This window comes from Oncorhynchus mykiss, chromosome 3, assembly GCF_057628025.1.
Source record: "Oncorhynchus mykiss isolate SJ-2025 chromosome 3, ASM5762802v1, whole genome shotgun sequence".
In the NCBI taxonomy this organism is placed as follows: Eukaryota; Metazoa; Chordata; class Actinopteri; order Salmoniformes; family Salmonidae; genus Oncorhynchus; species Oncorhynchus mykiss.
The window spans coordinates 38485286-38507077 of record NC_143024.1 but is presented as its reverse complement, the minus strand read 5'-3'; the positions used below and the strand labels follow the sequence as shown (position 1 = coordinate 38507077).

The 21792-nt window shown below is 38.7% G+C and overlaps 2 protein-coding genes across 7 annotated transcripts in view; both read left to right on the top strand.

The window, feature by feature from the left end:
• Positions 1 to 493: 493 nt before the first annotated feature.
• LOC110516606 (sialoadhesin) overlaps positions 494 to 21792 on the top strand; it is a 31954-nt gene continuing 10655 nt past the window's right edge. Inside the window, exons 1-17 of the mRNA XM_090230578.1 lie at positions 494 to 987; positions 1366 to 1410; positions 1780 to 1878; positions 2982 to 3341; positions 3468 to 3773; positions 3866 to 4129; positions 4240 to 4524; positions 4768 to 4855; positions 5085 to 5103; positions 5348 to 5512; positions 15163 to 15181; positions 18571 to 18615; positions 18983 to 19081; positions 20208 to 20567; positions 20694 to 20999; positions 21092 to 21355; positions 21466 to 21732. Of these exons, the coding sequence (XP_090086704.1) occupies positions 1827 to 1878; positions 2982 to 3341; positions 3468 to 3773; positions 3866 to 4129; positions 4240 to 4524; positions 4768 to 4855; positions 5085 to 5103; positions 5348 to 5512; positions 15163 to 15181; positions 18571 to 18615; positions 18983 to 19081; positions 20208 to 20567; positions 20694 to 20999; positions 21092 to 21355; positions 21466 to 21732 (2899 nt within the window). The 5' untranslated portion in view covers positions 494 to 987; positions 1366 to 1410; positions 1780 to 1826. The remainder of the gene's footprint in view (positions 988 to 1365; positions 1411 to 1779; positions 1879 to 2981; positions 3342 to 3467; positions 3774 to 3865; positions 4130 to 4239; positions 4525 to 4767; positions 4856 to 5084; positions 5104 to 5347; positions 5513 to 15162; positions 15182 to 18570; positions 18616 to 18982; positions 19082 to 20207; positions 20568 to 20693; positions 21000 to 21091; positions 21356 to 21465; positions 21733 to 21792) is intronic.
• LOC149984535 (sialoadhesin-like) lies at positions 7635 to 14469 on the top strand. 6 transcript variants are annotated; one of them, XM_090229241.1, is made up of 11 exons: positions 7635 to 8168; positions 8547 to 8591; positions 8960 to 9058; positions 10156 to 10515; positions 10642 to 10947; positions 11041 to 11304; positions 11413 to 11697; positions 11941 to 12028; positions 12258 to 12276; positions 12521 to 12586; positions 12800 to 14469. In XM_090229241.1, the coding sequence occupies exons 3-11, from the start codon at positions 9007 to 9009 to the stop codon at positions 12854 to 12856; spliced, it is 1497 nt and encodes a 498-aa protein (XP_090085367.1). In that variant the 5' UTR covers positions 7635 to 8168; positions 8547 to 8591; positions 8960 to 9006; the 3' UTR covers positions 12857 to 14469. The 6 variants fall into 6 exon arrangements, with proteins under 6 accessions (XP_090085367.1, XP_090085364.1, XP_090085368.1 ...); XM_090229238.1 differs by lacking the exon at positions 12800 to 14469 and having other exon boundaries at positions 12521 to 12703; XM_090229242.1 differs by lacking the exon at positions 8547 to 8591 and having other exon boundaries at positions 7677 to 8168.

The following is a 21792-nucleotide window of genomic DNA, read 5'->3' as shown; positions in this document are numbered from 1 at the left end:
TGCACTGAAAGTAAAGGGGCTGAATAATTTTGCACGCCCAATTTTTCAGTTTTTGATTTGTTAAAAAAGTTTGAAATATCCAATAAATGTCGTTCCACTTCATGATTGTGTCCCACTTGTTGATTCTTCACAAAAAATACAGTTTTATATCTTTATGTTTGAAGCCTGAAATGTGGCAAAAGGTCGCAAAGTTCAAGGGGGCCGAATACTTTCGCAAAGCACTGTATATGTATGTATATTATCTCCTCAACACTGAAGGGTTAATATATTGTGTAGAGCAACATTAATATAAATTCATCATCTAAGAGACTTTTATTAATTTCTTCATGTAATTTCTCTCTTTCTAAGCCCTTTGAATTGTACGTTTAGGATATCCACATTAAAGTTTGCTTTTACTTCTTCTTTGAATGGTGGCCCATTGAGTAGTAACTATGGAAAGTAACAAGTTATGTAACATATCAAACGTGTCATTTCCTTCAGCCACAGATGTCTTGAGCAGTTATTGCCCCATTCAACTGGAACTCGCTGTAAAAATAGACTTGGAACTATATCCTTACATTTGTGGATTTAAATCTCTGGATGAATTACTGTTGGCTGTATTCCTTTAAAATAAAAACATGTTTAAAAAAGAGAAATAAAGAGAAATATTGCAAGGGGCTGTAGCTTTCTGTGTAATTTACAGGTCACTGGATTTTATGTCTGCTTGTATTTAATCTGGAATCAGAAGATGTTGCCTTCCTTGTGAAGCTTGATATATTTCACTAGTAACTGTGATTGAAAAGAAAATCTGATGATCATTTAATACTACAGATGGAGGCCATCACTTGCGGGTTGACGCTTATTCAACGAAGGAAAATTCTGTGTCTTGCAAACAGCAGTGCCACTTCTTCTGAATGTCTGCAGTGACAGGCAGCTAGACAACAGACAGCGTTTATATAGCCTGAATTGTGCATTGGATTTGAACAGATGACCATCGCGTGAATACTGGTAAGAGGTCGAAGACACTATTTCTGTTTGTACTATTTCTGTTATGGTAATTCATGTGACTGTCCCAATTTTGTAACGTGGAGAAGCATTTGAAAGTGTATGTACATGTGTCCCTATTTTCGGAGGAGTTGGATTTGGGAACACATTTCAGATATTGATAGCATCTAATTAAAATCGAATTGTAGATATTGTCAAGTTCAACAAGACTACATTTTCTTTAGTGGGTCAGGTGTAGGTTACATCTAGATTAACACAAATATCAACCGTTTCAGCTCACAGCTCTGTACACTTCATTCATTTGTATTGGTCAGTGTTTTCAATGGAAATGAATCTACAACCAAAATATGAACCTGTTTGACTTCATTATGCTTCATTTAGGTATTTATACTTACTCAGAATCAACACAGCTTCATTGGCTTCAAGGTATAATGAAATAACGTATTTTTTAATTCTATATTTATGTGAGGAATATGTTCATATTACTATGATTCAAATCTCATCATGAAACAAATGTTTGTAGTGTAGCCAACATCTCCAATTAAAAAGCAAGAAAACTCAGACTGTCTTGTGGAGAACAGGGTCAATGTTGTTTCAGTTCCCTACAATCAGAATCTGTTTGGAATCATTCTATTAATGACAAATCAAAACAAAAATGTCAACATTTTGATGTGTTTGACTTTAGTTCAAAGTTATTTTCACTGTTGGTTTCATGTTTTAAAAAAAATTAAGACAATGTAATGAAGTGTGTCTGCTGCCTCTGTACTGAACTTGTATGTCTGTCTGTCTGTCCAGACAGTGTTAAAAAGCAGGTCATCTGGCCCTTTCTGATACAGAGAATCATGCACATCACAGGAGTTGAAATACTGATCCTCATTGGTGGTCTGCTGCAAGGTGGGTTGCTGTGGGAAAGGCTGGGTCTGATACACTGCTTTCTAGCATCTCCCATTGCACTTTACCATTTACATTTGATAGGTTATCTGTAGCTAGGTTCCCATCCAATTGGTGACAGATTTTCATGTGAATATTTAAAAGTCTGCATGAAGAAAATATGAGCTGAAATGCGATGGAAACACTATGAACTTTAGATTTAGATTTGGTACATGGAAATGTAAGCGAGAATGTACATTTTGTGTGCACTATGTCATCATGCACTGATTTTTATCCCCAACTACTCCGTTTGGTGGAAACACCAATGGTGGGAAAATGCATATATTGTCTTTATCGGATTTTATAATATTCGAGTGAAAATCTGTCGTCAATTGGATGTAAACCTAGCTACTGCCATCATGATTTTTTGTTGTTATACGGTATGACTTTCCTCGCATAAAAACTGGATGGAAACATGATTAGTGTTCTGATCCTTATTAAAAGCCCAGCGCAGTCAACATTCAGTTTTTCCTGTGTTTAGTATCATATTTATACAACAGCTGATGAAACTAACACTGTAATACTGGTTGAAATACAGGACCTTCTAATCAGCAGGTTGTGCATGGGTGGAGTTTTGTCTTGCCTAGTGACATCACCAGGGGGGTAAAGTTAATAGACAAATACAAAGAGTGTTTCAAACCTCTCTGCCGATAACTTAGATTTAAGGTTACATATCCCTTCTCTGCTCAGGTGGATTGAGCCACACTGTGGTTAATGCACCATTATGTGCCCTTCCCCACTCCCAGACAGTCCTAGCACAATTCTTGCTTGAGAAATAAATAAATAAAACACTTTTTTTAAAACTATTACAGGAAGTTGTTTTATTGTTACCCAGAAATAGTTTGATATTGAGATAAAAACGTTTGCACGGGGCCTTTAAAAGGATTGTTCATACACTTCATGTCTACTAGTATTGCTACATCCCCCCAAAATGCTAGCCAGATTATTCTGCACATCGCTAAATAACTAGCCAGCATATTTTTTGCGTTTTGTAGGAAAAAACAACACCCTAGTGAAGTTGAAAATAACCTAACACCCAGTCTAATATTTTGCTGTGTGTATTTCAGGTGTTCTGTGCCTCGACTTTGCAGCTCTGATGCCTCAGAATATAAAGGCTCTGAGTGGATCTTGTGTGGCCATTCCCTGCTCATTTACACTGCAATTAGGATTTGAGTCGTTCCTCACAACTTCATGTAAAGGAATATGGAGGAAAGGGTGGCCAGGAGAACAGGTGTTTGATTCTAGTCTCACAGGAACAGGCAGAAACATCATTCAAGGGAATCTAACTGGGAACTTGCAGCAGAAGGAATGCACCACAATCCTGAATGACCTCACATCTTATCTCAATGACTACTTTTCATTCAGAATTGAATGTGACAATGCTCTGAGATATAGTTTTTTAGAACTTGTCACAATTTATGTAGAAGGTAGAGTATCATTAGAATATGCTCGTTTTGTGTTGTGTGTGTTCTGTTGTGTTCATTTTAAGTTGCAGGTTTGAACCCTGCTGTATTTAATGCACTGCTCATGTAATAAAATGATTACTCCCTCAGAAAATCCATCCAAACCCACTCTAAGTCCAGCAACAGTAAATGTGATGGAGGGGACCTCAGTGAGTCTGATCTGCTCTGCTGCAGCCCCCTGTCCCTCACTCCCTCCAACTCTGACATGGACCCCCACACTGAGTGACAGTGTGGAGGATTTGCAGGTGACTCCGAATCGAGTCATAACTTCTATCCTGAACTTTACCGCTTCACATGTCCACCATGGGGAGAAGATCTCCTGCACTGCGCTGTACAAACGACAAGCTGGCAAGAGTGATAAATCATCCAAAACTGATCTGACAGTCGCTGTTCTTTGTAAGTTGATTCATGCATGGTAAGTTTGATTCATGTATGGTAAGTTAATAATTTCTAGAGAATTTGACAACTTTCTGTGCACTCTCCCTCAGACTCTCCCAAGAACACCTCAGTGTCAGTCAGTCCCTCTGGTTCAGTGGTAGAGGGCAGCTCTGTGACTCTGACTTGCAGCAGCAATGCTAACCCAGCAGTGGGGCGCTACAACTGGTACAGAGTTATTGGAGAGCAGGTTTCAACAGTGGGGGCTAGCAGAATGCTAACTGTCCAGGTACCAGCAGATGACAGTTATTTCTACTGTGAATTCATCAATGACCATGGAACCGAGAACTCATCTGTCATTCAACTAAATGGAATGTGTATGTACACAATGAAACCAAATATGAACAATAGTTTCAACTATAGACAGTATCATAACACACACTAAATTGACTCTTGACATACAATATCTATTGTTTCTTTCCCCCAGACCCTCCCAAGAACACCTCAGTGTCAGTCAGTCCCTCTGGTCCAGTAGTAGGGGGCAGCTCTTTGACTCTGACTTGCAACAGTAATGCCAACCCACCAGTGAAGACCTACACCTGGTACAGAGTCAATGAGAGCAAGATGGTCCCAATGGAGTCTAGATCTCCGTTTCTGGTTCTGCAGGATATCAGCGAGAGTGGACTGTTCTGCTGTGAAGCACAAAATAGCTATGGCAAAGATAGGTCCAACAACTTTGTGTATTTTCACCATTGCCCCTCCACAACTACAGGTAGGCCTACTGCTGTAACAATGAAATTGTGCTTCATTTCCATCATAGATTTAACAGATTGTTGTGTATAATTAACCAATTCAATTAATGACGATGAAATTAATTACATTTTAAGCAATTCTACAATTTAACGATTATGCTATTACCTGTATAAATGTGTTATAAAGACTATTGGTAAACATACAAAAAGTATAGAGAAAGTGGATTTGGTAACTAACAAAGTAACTCAAACATGTCTTGTAGCACAAACATCAGTTCCATCCATAATCTGTGGAGTGGTCTTTGTCCTGTGGATTCTAACAGTCATCTTCGGAGTCTATAAATATATCAGGTAAAATGGATATACTGTAATTGCTAAGCAAGTAGAATCTTGTATTTCATTATTTCAAGGACATTCTTCAGAAATAGTCTTTCACATAATCTTGGTTAACCCAGAATTGAAATCTAGCGTCATTTGGTTATTGGTAGTCTGTCAATGAGAGATTAATATGTCGATATGGTAATATATCACTTTCAATATTTCCGATCTAATCTTTGTCTCCATCTCTATTCACGATCAGATTATCCAGAGACTTTAAGGTAGGTCGGTAGCACTTTATCTCACAGTACAGAAAATACTTTGGAATTACCTAGAAAATACATAATAATACTTGGTCATTTCTTTTTGTGTTACAAGTAATGAAGACAGTAATAGGTGACTTATTGTAATTACCTGGAAATAACATGGTAATCGTCTTGTGATTTCTTTTTATTATCTTTTGCTAATAAATACTGTATTATGTGAGGCACTTACTGTGTGACATGTCCCCATGTCTGCTAACAGGCAGTAGGTGACACATACGCCACACTACAGATCTCAAACGTGACCACTACTTATGAGGTCATACAGGTGAGAGCACTCTTTAGGCTAGTATTAGTGATTTGCATGCTAAAGAAAATCCATGCAATTCTAGCACCGTTGGAATTGTGTATACAAGTAACATTTATTTGACCACACATAACATATATATGTGTGTGTGTGTGTGTGTGTGTGTGTGTGTGTGTGTGTGTGTGTGTGTGTGTGTGTGTGTGTGTGTGTGTGTGTGTGTGTGTGTGTGTGTGTGTGTGTGTGTGTGTGTGTGTGTGTGTGTGTGTGCGAACATGCATGTGTTTGTGATGTATGTCAGAGGAAAGAGTGTGGCAGCAGAGAGGCACACAGAGAGACCAGTGGTAGTGATATGTGAACGCTGCAGAGGGGACAGAGGCAGTAACACCATGAGCGTAACTCTGGATTCACGGTTTCGGCTCTACCTGAGAGACGTGAATACAGGGAACGTGGTAGTCGACCTCATCAGAATCGTTTTAATCTATCAGATACATGTAAATAACAAGCTTAACTCAAGCTTTTCACTTTGTCATCTCCAAATATTTTGGTTTTACCACCCATTTCCACCCTTTCTGTCTCTTTCAGTTCATCTATATTTGATTTTATTGCACATTTCTATATTCATTTTGTAATCATATCACATGTATTCATTTCTTGATGATGATTAGGATGATGATGGTTAATTGTACTAGATAGTTCTTTACTTGTGGTCCTATGCAGCTCAGTTGGTACAGCATGGCACCAGGATAGTGGGTTTGGTTCCCAGGAAAAACCGTATGTAAAATGTATGCACACATGACAGTAAGGGACCGTAAGAAGAATATTGGGGGAGACGGGATGTCATTAAAAAACAAAAAATATTTTCACATGACCCTCCCCTTTGCTTTACCCTCCCCGCGTGAATTCTGTTCTAACTCGCCTTGGTCAACTGTAAGTGCTGTTATTTTGTGAAGTGGAAACATCTAGGAGCAACAACGACTCAGCCACAAGGTGGTAGGCCACACAAGCTCACAGAACGAGACGGCAGAGTGCTGAAGCACGTAGCGTGTAAAAAACGTTTGTCCTTGGTTTCAACACTCACTACCAAGTTCCAAACTACCTCTGGAAGCAACGTGAGCACAATAACTGTTTGTCGGGTTTCCATGGCTGAGCTGCAGCACACAAGTCTAATATCACCATGCGCAATGCCAAGTGTTGGCTGAAGTGGTGTAAAGCTCGGCGTGGAAACGCATTCTCTGGAGTGATGAATCAAGCTTCATCATCTGGCAGTCCGACGGACGAATCTGGGTTTAGCATAAGCCAGGAGAATGCTACATGACCCATTGCATAGTGCCACATGTAAAGTTTGGTGGAGGAATAATGGTCTGGGGCTGTTTTTCATGGTTCGGGCTAGGCCCCTTAGTTGCATTGAAGGGAAATCGTAAAGCTACAGCATACAATGCCAATCTAGACGATTCTGTTCAACTTTGTGGCAACAGTTTGGGGAAGGCCCTTTCCTGCTTCAGTATGACAATGCCCCCGTGCACAAATCTGTTAATGCAGTATGCGAATTGGAGTGTGTCCATGGTTCTGGGATAATGGTGTTGATGTGAGCCATGACAAGCCTTTCAAAGCATTTCATGACTACAAATGTGAGTGCTATAGGGCGATAATCATTTAGACAGGTTACCTTGGCGTTCTTGTAGGTATTACAGACTGGTCAGGGAGAGATTGATAATGTCAGTGAAGATACCTGCCAGCTAAATGGCTATTATTCAACGATAATCATGTTCTTGGAAATTGCATTTCCATGTATTTTAATTTGTTTAACACTTTGTTTGGTTACTATATGATTCCATGTGTTATTTCATAGTTTTGATGTCTTCACTATTATTCTACATTGTAGAAAATAGTAAAAATAAAGAAAAACTCTTGAATGAGTAGGTGTGTCCAAACCTTTGATAGGTACTATATATATATATATATGTATGTATATGTATATTATGTATATTATATATTATATATATTATATATATATATATGTATGTATATTATCTCCTCAACACTGAAGGGTTAATATATTGTGTAGAGTAACATTAACACAAATTCATCATCAAAGAGACTTTTATTAATTTCTTCATGTAATTTCTCTCTTTCTAAGCCCTTTGAATTGTACGTTTAGGATATCCACATTAAAGTTTGCTTTTACTTCTTCTTTGAATGGTGGCCCATTGAGTAGTAACTATGGAAAGTAACAAGTTATGTAACATATCAAACGTGTCATTTCCTTCAGCCACAGATGTCTTGAGCAGTTATTGCCCCATTCAACTGGAACTCGCTGTAAAAATAGACTTGGAACTATATCCTTACATTTGTGGATTTAAATCTCTGGATGAATTACTGTTGGCTGTATTCCTTTAAAATAAAAACATGTTTAAAAAAGAGAAATAAAGAGAAATCTTGCAAGGGGCTGTAGCTTTCTGTGTAATTTACAGGTCACTGGATTATATGTCTGCTTGTATTTAATCTGGAATCAGAAGATGTTGCCTTCCTTGTGAAGCTTGATATATTTCACTAGTAACTGTGATTGAAAAGAAAATCTGATGATCATTTGATACTACAGATGGAGGCCATCACTTGTGGGTTGACGCTTATTCAACGAAGGAAAATTCTGTGTCTTGCAAACAGCAGTGCCACTTCTTCTGAATGTCTGCAGTGACAGGCAGCTAGACAACAGACAGCGTTTATATAGCCTGAATTGTGCATTGGATTTGAACAGATGACCATCGCGTGAATACTGGTAAGAGGTCGAAGACACTATTTCTGTTTGTACTATTTCTGTTATGGTAATTCATGTGACTGTCCCAATTTTGTAACGTGGAGAAGCATTTGAAAGTGTATGTACATGTGTCCCTATTTTCGGAGGAGTTGGATTTGGGAACACATTTCAGATATTGATAGCATCTAATTAAAATCGAATTGTAGATATTGTCAAGTTCAACAATACTACATTTTCTTTAGTGGGTCAGGTGTAGGTTACATCTAGATTAACACAAATATCAACCGTATCAGCTCACAGCTCTGTACACTTCATTCATTTGTATTGGTCAGTGTTTTCAATGGAAATGAATCTACAACCAAAATATGAACCTGTTTGACTTCATTATGCTTCATTTAGGTATTTATACTTAGTCAGAATCAACACAGCTTCATTGGCTTCAAGGTATAATGAAATAACGTATTTTTTAATTCTATATTTATGTGAGGAATATGTTCATATTACTATGATTCAAATCTCATCATGAAACAAATGTTTGTAGTGTAGCCAACATCTCCAATTAAAAAGCAAGAAAACTCAGACTGTCTTGTGGAGAACAGGGTCAATGTTGTTTCAGTTCCCTACAATCAGAATCTGTTTGGAATCATTCTATTAATGACAAATCAAAACAAAAATGTCAACATTTTGATGTGTTTGACTTTAGTTCAAAGTTATTTTCACTGTTGGTTTCATGTTTAAAAAAAATTAAGACAATGTAATGAAGTGTGTCTGCTGCCTCTGTACTGAACTTGTATGTCTGTCTGTCTGTCCAGACAGTGTTAAAAAGCAGGTCATCTGGCCCTTTCTGATACAGAGAATCATGCACATCACAGGAGTTGAAAGACTGATCCTCATTGGTGGTCTGCTGCAAGGTGGGTTGCTGTGGGAAAGGCTGGGTCTGATACACTGCTTTCTAGCATCTCCCATTGCACTTTGCCATTTACATTTGATAGGTTATCTGTAGCTAGGTTCCCATCCAATTGGTGACAGATTTTCATGTGAATATTTAAAAGTCTGCATGAAGAAAATATGAGCTGAAATGCGATGGAAACACTATGAACTTTAGATTTAGATTTGGTACATGGAAATGTAAGCGAGAATGTACATTTTGTGTGCACTATGTCATCATGCACTGATTTTTATCCCCAACTACTCCGTTTGGTGGAAACACCAATGGTGGGAAAATGCATATATTGTCTTTATCGGATTTTATAATATTCGAGTGAAAATCTGTCGTCAATTGGATGTAAACCTAGCTACTGCCATCATGATTCTTTGTTGTTATACGGTAGGACTTTACTCGCATAAAAACTGGATGGAAACATGATTAGTGTTCTGATCCTTATTAAAAGCCCAGCGCAGTCAACATTCAGTTTTTCCTGTGTTTAGTATCATATTTATACAACAGCTGATGAAACTAACACTGTAATAATGGTTGAAATACAGGACCTTCTAATCAGCAGGTTGTGCATGGGTGGAGTTTTGTCTTGCCTAGTGACATCACCAGGGGGGTAAAGTTAATAGACAAATACAAAGAGTGTTTCAAACCTCTCTGCCAATAACTTAGTTTTAAGGTTACATATCCCTTCTCTGCTCAGGTGGATTGAGCCACACTGTGGTTAATGCACCATTATGTGCCCTTCCCCACTCCCAGACAGTCCTAACACAATTCTTGCTTGATAAATCATTTTTTTTTTTTTTTTACTATTACAGGAAGTTGCTTTATTGTTACCCAGAAATAGTTTGATATTGAGATAAAAACGTTTGCACGGGGCCTTTAAAAGGATTGTTCATACACTTCATGTCTACTAGTATTGCTACATCCCCCCAAAATGTTAGCCAGATTATTCTGCACATCGCTAAATAACTAGCCAGCATATTTTTTTGCGGTTTGTAGGAAAAAACAACACCCTAGTGAAGTTGAAAATAACCTAACACCCAGTCTAATATTTTGCTGTGTGTATTTCAGGTCTTCTGTGCCTCGACTTTGCAGCGCTGATGCCTCAGAATCTAATGGCTCTGAGTGGATCTTGTGTGAACATTCCCTGCTCATTTACACTGCAATCTAGATTTGAATCGTTCCTCACAACTTCATGTAAAGGAATATGGAGGAAAGGGTGGCCAGGAGAACAGGTGTTTGATTCTAGTCTCACAGGAACAGGCTTAAACACCATTCAAGGGAATCTAACTGGGAACTTGCAGCAGAAGGAATGCACCACAATCCTGAATGACTTCACATCTTATCTCAATGACTACTTTTCATTCAGAATTGAATGTGACAATTATCTGAAATACAATTTTCCAGAACTTGTCACAATTTATGTAGAAGGTAGAGTATCATTAGAATATGCTCGTTTTGTGTTGTGTGTGTTCTGTTGTGTTCATTTTAAGTTGCAGGTTTGAACCCTGCTGTATTTAATGCACTGCTCATGTAATAAAATGATTACTCCCTCAGAAAATCCATCCAAACCCACTCTAAGTCCAGCAACAGTAAATGTGATGGAGGGGACCTCAGTGAGTCTGATCTGCTCTGCTGCAGCCCCCTGTCCCTCACTCCCTCCAACTCTGACATGGACCCCCACACTGAGTGACAGTGTGGAGGATTTGCAGGTGACTCCGAATCGAGTCATAACTTCTATCCTGAACTTTACCGCTTCACATGTCCACCATGGGGAGAAGATCTCCTGCACTGCGCTGTATAAACGACAAGCTGGCAAGAGTGATAAATCATCCAAAACTTATCTGACAGTCGCTGTTCTTTGTAAGTTGATTCATGCATGGTAAGTTTGATTCATGTATGGTTAATTTAATAATTTCTAGAGAATTTGACAACTTTCTGTGCACTCTCCCTCAGACTCTCCCAAGAACACCTCAGTGTCAGTCAGTCCCTCTGATTCAGTGGTAGAGAGCAGCTCTGTGACTCTGACATGCAGCAGCAATGCTAACCCAGCAGTGTGGCACTACAACTGGTACAGAGTTATTGGAGAGCAGGTTTCAACAGTGGGGGCTAGCAGAATGCTAACTGTCCAGGTACCAGCAGATGACAGTTATTTCTACTGTGAAGCCATCAATGACCATGGAACCGAGAACTCATCTGTCATTCAACTAAATGGAATGTGTATGTACACAATGAAACCAAATATGAACAATAGTTTCAACTATAGACAGTATCATAACACACTAAATTGACTCTTGACATACAATATCTATTGTTTCTTTCCCCCAGCCCCTCCCAGGAACACCTCAGTGTCAGTCAGTCCCTCTGGTTCAGTAGTAGGGGGCAGCTCTTTGACTCTGACTTGCAGCAGTAATGCCAACCCACCAGTGAAGACCTACACCTGGTACAGAGTCAATGAGAGCAAGATGGTCCCAATGGAGTCTAGATCTCCGTTTCTGGTTCTGCAGGATATCAGCGAGAGTGGACTGTTCTGCTGTGAAGCACAAAATAGCTATGGCAAAGATAGGTCCAAAATCTTTGTGTATTTTCAACATTGCCCCTCCACAACTACAGGTAGGCCTACTGCTGTAACAATGAAATTGTGCTTCATTTCCATCATAGATTTAACAGATTGTTGTGTATAATTAACCAATTCAATTAATGAAGATGAAATTAATGACATTTTAAGCAATTCTACAATTTAACGATTATGCTATTACCTGTATACATTTGTTATAAAGACTATTGGTAAACATACAACAAGTATAGAGAAAGTGGATTTGGTAACTAACAAAGTAACTCAAACATGTCTTGTAGCACAAACATCAGTTCCATCCATAATCTGTGGAGTGGTCTTTGTCCTGTGGATTCTAACAGTCATCTTCGGAGTCTATAAATATATCAGGTAAAATGGATATACTGTAATTGCTAAGCAAGTAGAATTTTGTATTTCATTATTTCAAGGACATTCTTCAGAAATAGTCTTTCACATAATCTTGGTTAACCCAGAATTTAAATCTAGCGTCATTTGGTTATTGGTAGTCTGTCAATGAGAGATTAATATATCGATATGGTAATATATCACTTTCAATATTTCCGATCTAATCTTTGTCTCCATCTCTATTCACGATCAGATTATCCAGAGACTTTAAGGTAGGTCGGTAGCACTTTATCTCACAGTACAGAAAATACTTTGGAATTACCTAGAAAATACATAATAATACTTGGTCATTTATTTTTGTGTTACAAGTTATGAAGACAGTAATAGGTAACTTATTGTAATTACCTGGAAATAACATGGTAATCGTCTTGTGATTTCTTTTTATTATCTTTTGCTAATAAATACTGTATTATGTGAGGCACTTACTGTGTGACATGTCCCCATGTCTGCTAACAGGCAGTAGGTGACACATACGCCACACTACAGATCTCAAACGTGACCACTACTTATGAGGTCATACAGGTGAGAGCACTCTTTAGGCTAGTATTAGTGATTTGCATGCTAAAGAAAATCCCTGCAATTCTAGCACCGTTGGAATTGTGTATACAAGTAACATTTATTTGACCACACATAACATGTGTGTGTGTGTGTGTGTGTGTGTGTGTGTGTGTGTGTGTGTGTGCGAACATGCATGTGTGTGTGTGCGAACATGCATGTGTTTGTGATGTATGTCAGAGGAAAGAGTGTGGCAGCAGAGAAGCACACAGAGAGACCAGTGGTAGTGATATGTGAACGCTGCAGAGGGGACAGCGGCAGTAACACCATGAGCGTAACTCTGGATTCACGGTTTCGGCTCTACCTGAGAGACGTGAATACAGGGAACGTGGTAGTCGACCTCATCAGAATCGTTTTAATCTATCAGATACATGTAAATAACAAGTTTAAATCAAGCTTTTCACTTTGTCATCTCCAAATATTTTGGTTTTACCATCCATTTCCACCCTTTCTGTCTCTTTCAGTTCATCTGTATTTGATTTTATTGCACATTTCTATATTCATTCTGTAATCATATCACATTCATTCATTTCTTGATGATGATTTGGATGATGATGGTTAATTAGTTAATTGTACTAGATAGTTCTTCACTTGTGGTCCTATGCAGCTCAGTTGGTACAGCATGGCACCAGGATAGTGGGTTTGGTTCCTGGGACAAACCGTATGTAAAATGTATGCACACATGACAGTAAGGGACCGTATAAAAAAATTATTAGGGGAGACGGGATGTCATTAAGAACCTAAAAAATATTTTCACATGACCCTCCCCTTTGCTTTACCCTCCCCGCGTGAATTCTGTTCTAACTCGCCTTGGTCAACTGTAAGTGCTGTTATCTTGTGAAGTGGAAACATCTAGGAGCAACAACGGCTCAGCCACAAGGTGGTAGGCCACACAAGCTCACAGAACGAGACGGCAGAGTGCTGAAGCACGTAGCGTGTAAAAAACGTTTGTCCTTGGTTGCAACACTCCCTACCAAGTTCCAAACTACCTCTGGAAGCAACGTGAGCACAATAACTGTTTGTCGGGTTTCCATGGCTGAGCAGCAGCACACAAGTCTAATATCACCATGTGCAATGCCAAGTGTTGGCTGAAGTGGTGTAAAGCTCGGCGTGGAAACGCATTCTCTGGAGTGATAAATCAAGCTTCATCATCTGGCAGTCCGACGGACAAATCTGGGTTTAGCATAAGCCAGGAGAATGCTACATGACCCATTGCATAGTGCCACATGTAAAGTTTGGTGGAGGAATAATGGTCTGGGGCTGTTTTTCATGGTTCGGGCTAGGCCCCTTAGTTGCATTGAAGGGAAATCGTAAAGCTACAGCATACAATGCCAATCTAGACGATTCTGTTCAACTTTGTGGCAACAGTTTGGGGAAGGCCCTTTCCTGCTTCAGTATGACAATGCCCCCGTGCACAAATCTGTTAATGCAGTATGCGAATTGGAGTGTGTCCATGGTTCTGGGATAATGGTGTTGATGTGAGCCATGACAAGCCTTTGAAAGCATTTCATGACTACAAATGTGAGTGCTATAGGGCGATAATCATTTAGACAGGTTACCTTGGCGTTCTTGTAGGTATTACAGACTGGTCAGGGAGAGATTGATAATGTCAGTGAAGATACCTGCCAGCTAAATGGCTCTTATTCAACGACAATCATGTTCTTGGAAATTGCATTTCCATGTATTTTAATTTGTTTAACACTTTGTTTGGTTACTATATGATTCCATGTGTTATTTCATAGTTTTGATGTCTTCACTAATTTTCTACATTGTAGAAAACAGTAAAAATAAGGAAAAACTCTTGAATGAGTAGGTGTGTCCAAACCTTTGATAGGTACTATATATATATATGAATGTATATGTATATTATGTATATTATATATATATATATATAAAATGTATATTATCTCCTCAACACTGAAGGGTTAATATATTGTGTAGAGCAACATTAATATAAATTCATCATCAAAGAGACTTTTATTAATTTCTTCATGTAATTTCTCTCTTTCTAAGCCCTTTGAATTGTACGTTTAGGATATCCACATTAAAGTTTGCTTTTACTTCTTCTTTGAATTAATGAGATTAATGACATTTTAAGCAATTCTACAATTTAACGATTATGCTATTACCTGTATAAAATTGCTATAAAGACTATTGGTAACCATACAAAAAGTATAGGGAAAGTGGATTTGGTAACTAACAAAGTAACTCAAACATGTCTTGTAGCACAAACATCAGTTCCATCCATAATCTGTGGAGTGGTCTTTGTCCTGTGGATTCTAACAGTCATCTTCGGAGTCTATAAATATATCAGGTAAAATGGATATACTGTAATTGCTAAGCAAGTAGAATCTTGTATTTCATTATTTCAAGGACATTCTTCAGAAATAGTCTTTCACATAATCTTGGTTAACCCAGAATTGAAATCTAGCGTCATTTGGTTATTGGTAGTCTGTCAATGAGAGATTAATATATCGATATGGTAATATATCACTTTCAATATTTCCGATCTAATCTTTGTCTCCATCTCTATTCACGATCAGATTATCCAGAGGACGGAAGGTAGGTAGGTCGGTAGCACTTTATCTCACAGTACAGAAAATACTTTGGAATTACCTAGAAAATACATAATAATACTTGGTAATTTTTTTTGTGTTACAAGTTATGAAGACAGTAATAGGTAACTTATTGTAATTACCTGGAAATAACATGGTAATCGTCTTGTGATTTCTTTTTATTATCTTTTGCTAATAAATACTGTATTATGTGAGGCACTTACTGTGTGACATGTCCCCATGTCTGCTAACAGGCAGTAGGTGACACATACGCCATACTACAGATCTCAAACGTGACCTCTACTTATGAGGTCATACAGGTGAGAGCACTCTTTAGGCTAGTATTAGTGATTTGCATGCTAAAGAAAATCCATGCAATTCTAGCACCGTTGGAATTGTGTATACAAGTAACATTTATTTGACCACACATAACATATATGTGTGTGTGTGTGTGTGTGTGTGTGTGTGTGTGTGTGTGTGTGTGTGTGTGTGTGTGTGTGTGTGTGCGAACATGCATGTGTTTGTGATGTATGTCAGAGGAAAGAGTGTGGCAGCAGAGAGGCACACAGAGAGACCAGTGGTAGTGATATGTGAACGCTGCAGAGGGGACAGAGGCAGTAACACCATGAGCGTAACTCTGGATTCACGGTTTCGGCTCTACCTGAGAGACGTGAATACAGGGAACGTGGTAGTCGACCTCATCAGAATCGTTTTAATCTATCAGATACATGTAAATAACAAGCTTAACTCAAGCTTTTCACTTTGTCATCTCCAAATATTTTGGTTTTACCACCCATTTCCACCCTTTCTGTCTCTTTCAGTTCATCTATATTTGATTTTATTGCACATTTCTATATTCATTTTGTAATCATATCACATGTATTCATTTCTTGATGATGATTAGGATGATGATGGTTAATTGTACTAGATAGTTCTTTACTTGTGGTCCTATGCAGCTCAGTTGGTACAGCATGGCACCAGGATAGTGGGTTTGGTTCCCAGGAAAAACCGTATGTAAAATGTATGCACACATGACAGTAAGGGACCGTAAGAAGAATATTGGGGGAGACGGGATGTCATTAAAAAACAAAAAATATTTTCACATGACCCTCCCCTTTGCTTTACCCTCCCTGTGTGAATTCTGTTCTAACTCGCCTTGGTCAACTGTAAGTGCTGTTATTTTGTGAAGTGGAAACATCTAGGAGCAACAACGACTCAGCCACAAGGTGGTAGGCCACACAAGCTCACAGAACGAGACGGCAGAGTGCTGAAGCACGTAGCGTGTAAAAAACGTTTGTCCTTGGTTGCAACACTCCCTACCAAGTTCCAAACTACCTCTGGAAGCAACGTGAGCACAATAACTGTTTGTCGGGTTTCCATGGCTGAGCAGCAGCACACAAGTCTAATATCACCATGCGCAATGCCAAGTGTTGGCTGAAGTGGTGTAAAGCTCGGCGTGGAAACGCATTCTCTGGAGTGATGAATCAAGCTTCATCATCTGGCAGTCCGACGGACGAATCTGGGTTTAGCATAAGCCAGGAGAATGCTACATGACCCATTGCATAGTGCCACATGTAAAGTTTGGTGGAGGAATAATGGTCTGGGGCTGTTTTTCATGGTTCGGGCTAGGCCCCTTAGTTGCATTGAAGGGAAATCGTAAAGCTACAGCATACAATGCCAATCTAGACGATTCTGTTCAACTTTGTGGCAACAGTTTGGGGAAGGCCCTTTCCTGCTTCAGTATGACAATGCCCCCGTGCACAAATCTGTTAATGCAGTATGCGAATTGGAGTGTGTCCATGGTTCTGGGATAATGGTGTTGATGTGAGCCATGACAAGCCTTTGAAAGCATTTCATGACTACAAATGTGAGTTCTATAGGGCGATAATCATTTAGACAGGTTACCTTGGCGTTCTTGTAGGTATTACAGACTGGTCAGGGAGAGATTGATAATGTCAGTGAAGATACCTGCCAGCTAAATGGCTCTTATTCAACGACAATCATGTTCTTGGAAATTGCATTTCCATGTATTTTAATTTGTTTAACACTTTGTTTGGTTACTATATGATTCCATGTGTTATTTCATAGTTTTGATGTCTTCACTATTATTCTACATTGTAGAAAATAGTAAAAATAAACAAAAACTCTTGAATGAGTAGGTGTGTCCAAACTTTTGATAGGTACTATATATATATATATGTATGTATATGTATATGTATATTATGTATATTATATATTATATATATATATATATATATATGTATGTATATTATCTCCTCAACACCGAAGGGTTAATATATTGTGTAGAGCAACATTAACACAAATTCATCATCAAAGAGACTTTTATTAATTTCTTCATGTAATTTCTCTCTTTCTAAGCCCTTTGAATTGTACGTTTAGGATATCCACATTAAAGTTTGCTTTTACTTCTTCTTTGAATGGTGGCCCATTGAGTAGTAACTATGGAAAGTAACAAGTTATGTAACATATCAAACGTGTCATTTCCTTCAGCCACAGATGTCTTGAGCAGTTATTGCCCCATTCAACTGGAACTCGCTGTAAAAATAGACTTGGAACTATATCCTTACATTTGTGGATTTAAATCTCTGGATGAATTACTGTTGGCTGTATTCCTTTAAAATAAAAACATGTTTAAAAAAGAGAAATAAAGAGAAATATTGCAAGGGGCTGTAGCTTTCTGTGTAATTTACAGGTCACTGGATTATATGTCTGCTTGTATTTAATCTGGAATCAGAAGATGTTGCCTTCCTTGTGAAGCTTGATATATGTCACTAGTAACTGTGATTGAAAAGAAAATCTGATGATCATTTAATACTACAGATGGAGGCCATCACTTGCGGGTTGACGCTTATTCAACGAAGGAAAATTCTGTGTCTTGCAAACAGCAGTGCCACTTCTTCTGAATGTCTGCAGTGACAGGCAGCTAGACAACAGACAGCGTTTATATAGCCTGAATTGTGCATTGGATTTGAACAGATGACCATCGCGTGAATACTGGTAAGAGGTCGAAGACACTATTTCTGTTTGTACTATTTCTGTTATGGTAATTCATGTGACTGTCCCAATTTTGTAACGTGGAGAAGCATTTGAAAGTGTATGTACATGTGTCCCTATTTTCGGAGGAGTTGGATTTGGGAACACATTTCAGATATTGATAGCATCTAATTAAAATCGAATTGTAGATATTGTCAAGTTCAACAAGACTACACTTTCTTTAGTGGGTCAGGTGTAGGTTACATCTAGATTAACACAAATATCAACCGTATCAGCTCACAGCTCTGTACGCTTCATTCATTTGTATTGGTCAGTGTTTTCAATGGAAATGAATCTACAACCAAAATATGAACCTGTTTGACTTCATTATGCTTCATTTAGGTATTTATGCTTACTCAGAATCAACACAGCTTCATTGGCTTCAAGGTATAATGAAATAACGTATTTTTGAATTCTATATTTATGTGAGGAATATGTTCATATTACTATGATTCAAATCTCATCATGATACAAATGTTTGTAGTGTAGCCAACATGTCCAATTAAAAAGCAAGAAAACTCAGTGTCTTGTGGAGAATAGGGTCAATGTTGTTTCAGTTCCCTACAATCAGAATCTGTTTGGAATCATTCTATTAATGACAAATCAAAACAAAAATGTCAACATTTTGATGTGTTTGACTTTAGTTCAAAGTTATTTTCACTGTTGGTTTCATGTTTTAAAAAAAATTAAGACAATGTAATGAAGTGTGTCTGCTGCCTCTGTACTGAACTTGTATGTCTGTCTGTCTGTCCAGACAGTGTTAAAAAGCAGGTCATCTGGCCCTTTCTGATACAGAGAATCATGCACATCACAGGAGTTGAAAGACTGATCCTCATTGGTGGTCTGCTGCAAGGTGGGTTGCTGTGGGAAAGGCTGGGTCTGATACACTGCTTTCTAGCATCTCCCATTGCACTTTGCCATTTACATTTGATAGGTTATCTGTAGCTAGGTTCCCATCCAATTGGTGACAGATTTTCATGTGAATATTTAAAAGTCTGCATGAAGAAAATATGAGCTGAAATGCGATGGAAACACTATGAACTTTAGATTTAGATTTGGTACATGGAAATGTAAGCGAGAATGTACATTTTGTGTGCACTATGTCATCATGCACTGATTTTTATCCCCAACTACTCCGTTTGGTGGAAACACCAATGGTGGGAAAATGCATATATTGTCTTTATCGGATTTTATAATATTCGAGTGAAAATCTGTCGTCAATTGGATGTAAACCTAGCTACTGCCATCATGATTCTTTGTTGTTATACGGTAGGACTTTACTCGCATAAAAACTGGATGGAAACATGATTAGTGTTCTGATCCTTATTAAAAGCCCAGCACAGTCAACATTCAGTTTTTCCTGTGTTTAGTATCATATTTATACAACAGCTGATGAAACTAACACTGTAATAATGTGATCGGTGTTATTTCCCGATAGTGGCTGGTTGAAATACAGGACCTTCTAATCAGCAGGTTGTGCATGGGTGGAGTTTTGTCTTGCCTAGTGACATCACCAGGGGGGTAAAGTTAATAGACAAATACAAAGAGTGTTTCAAACCTCTCTGCCAATAACTTAGTTTTAAGGTTACATATCCCTTCTCTGCTCAGGTGGATTGAGCCACACTGTGGTTAATGCACCATTATGTGCCCTTCCCCACTCCCAGACAGTCCTAACACAATTCTTGCTTGATAAATCATTTTTTTTTTTTTTTTACTATTACAGGAAGTTGCTTTATTGTTACCCAGAAATAGTTTGATATTGAGATAAAAACGTTTGCACGGGGCCTTTAAAAGGATTGTTCATACACTTCATGTCTACTAGTATTGCTACATCCCCCCAAAATGCTAGCCAGATTATTCTGCACATCGCTAAATAACTAGCCAGCATATTTTTTTGCGGTTTGTAGGAAAAAACAACACCCTAGTGAAGTTGAAAATAACCTAACACCCAGTCTAATATTTTGCTGTGTGTATTTCAGGTCTTCTGTGCCTCGACTTTGCAGCGCTGATGCCTCAGAATCTAATGGCTCTGAGTGGATCTTGTGTGAACATTCCCTGCTCATTTACACTGCAATCTAGATTTGAATCGTTCCTCACAACTTCATGTAAAGGAATATGGAGGAAAGGGTGGCCAGGAGAACAGGTGTTTGATTCTAGTCTCACAGGAACAGGCTTAAACATCATTCAAGGGAATCTAACTGGGAACTTGCAGCAGAAGGAATGCACCACAATCCTGAATGACCTCACATCTTATCTCAATGACTACTTTTCATTCAGAATTGAATGTGACAATGCTCTGAGATATAATTTTCCAGAACTTGTCACAATTTATGTAGAAGGTAGAGTATCATTAGAATATGCTAGTTTTGTGTTGTGTGTGTTGTGTTGTGTTCATTTTAAGTTGCAGGTTTGAACCCTGCTGTATTTAATGCACTGCTCATGTAATAAAATGATTACTCCCTCAGAAAATCCATCCAAACCCACTCTAAGTCCAGCCACAGTAAATGTGATGGAGGGGACCTCAGTGAGTCTGATCTGCTCTGCTGCAGCCCCCTGTCCCTCACTCCCTCCAACTCTGACATGGACCCCCACACTGAGTGACAGTGTGGAGGATTTGCAGGTGACTCCGAATCGAGTCATAACTTCTATCCTGAACTTTACCGCTTCACATGTCCACCATGGGGAGAAGATCTCCTGCACTGCGCTGTACAAACGACAAGCTGGCAAGAGTGATAAATCATCCAAAACTGATCTGACAGTCGCTGTTCTTTGTAAGTTGATTCATGCATGATAAGTTTGATTCATGTATGGTAAGTTAATAATTTCTAGAGAATTTGACAACTTTCTGTGCACTCTCCCTCAGACTCTCCCAAGAACACCTCAGTGTCAGTCAGTCCCTCTGGTTCAGTGGTAGAGGACAGCTCTGTGACTCTGACTTGCAGCAGCAATGCTAACCCAGCAGTGGGGCGTTACAACTGGTATAGAGTTATTGGAGAGCAGGTTTCAACAGTGGGGGCTAGCATAATGCTAACTGTCCAGGTACCAGCAGATGACAGTTATTTCTACTGTGAAGCCATCAATGACCATGGAACCGAGAACTCATCTGTCATTCAACTAAATGGAATGTGTATGTACACAATGAAACCAAATATGAACAATAGTTTCAACTATAGACAGTATCATAACACACACTAAATTGACTCTTGACATTCAATATCTATTGTTTCTTTCCCCCAGACCCTCCCAAGAACACCTCACTGTCAGTCAGTCCCTCTGGTTCAGTGGTAGAGGGCAGCTCTGTGACCCTGACCTGCAACAGCAATGCCAACCCTGCAGTGAAGAACTACACCTGGTACAAAATCAATGGGACTGATGCTGTCCTTTTAGGATCTGGAGAGAGCTTCACCTTAGACAGTAAAGCAAGTGATAGCGGGGAGTACTGCTGTGAAGCACTGCATGCACTCGGTACAGAAAAAGCCACAGTTGTTCAGCTGGATATTCAATGTAAGTTACATACATTATACTTGTGCAGTGGTATGGTCAGGGATGGAACTTAAAGATATT

Excerpts from the sequence above, each read along its gene's own strand:
- LOC149984535 (XM_090229236.1), top strand. The coding sequence starts at position 8,905 with ATGAAGTGTGTCTGCTGCCTCTGTACTGAACTTGTATGTCTGTCTGTC. Across the intron at positions 9,059-10,155 it reads CATTGGTGGTCTGCTGCAAG|GTCTTCTGTGCCTCGACTTT; the intron begins GTGGGTTGCTGT and ends TGTGTATTTCAG. Across the intron at positions 11,698-11,940 it reads TTGCCCCTCCACAACTACAG|CACAAACATCAGTTCCATCC; the intron begins GTAGGCCTACTG and ends CATGTCTTGTAG.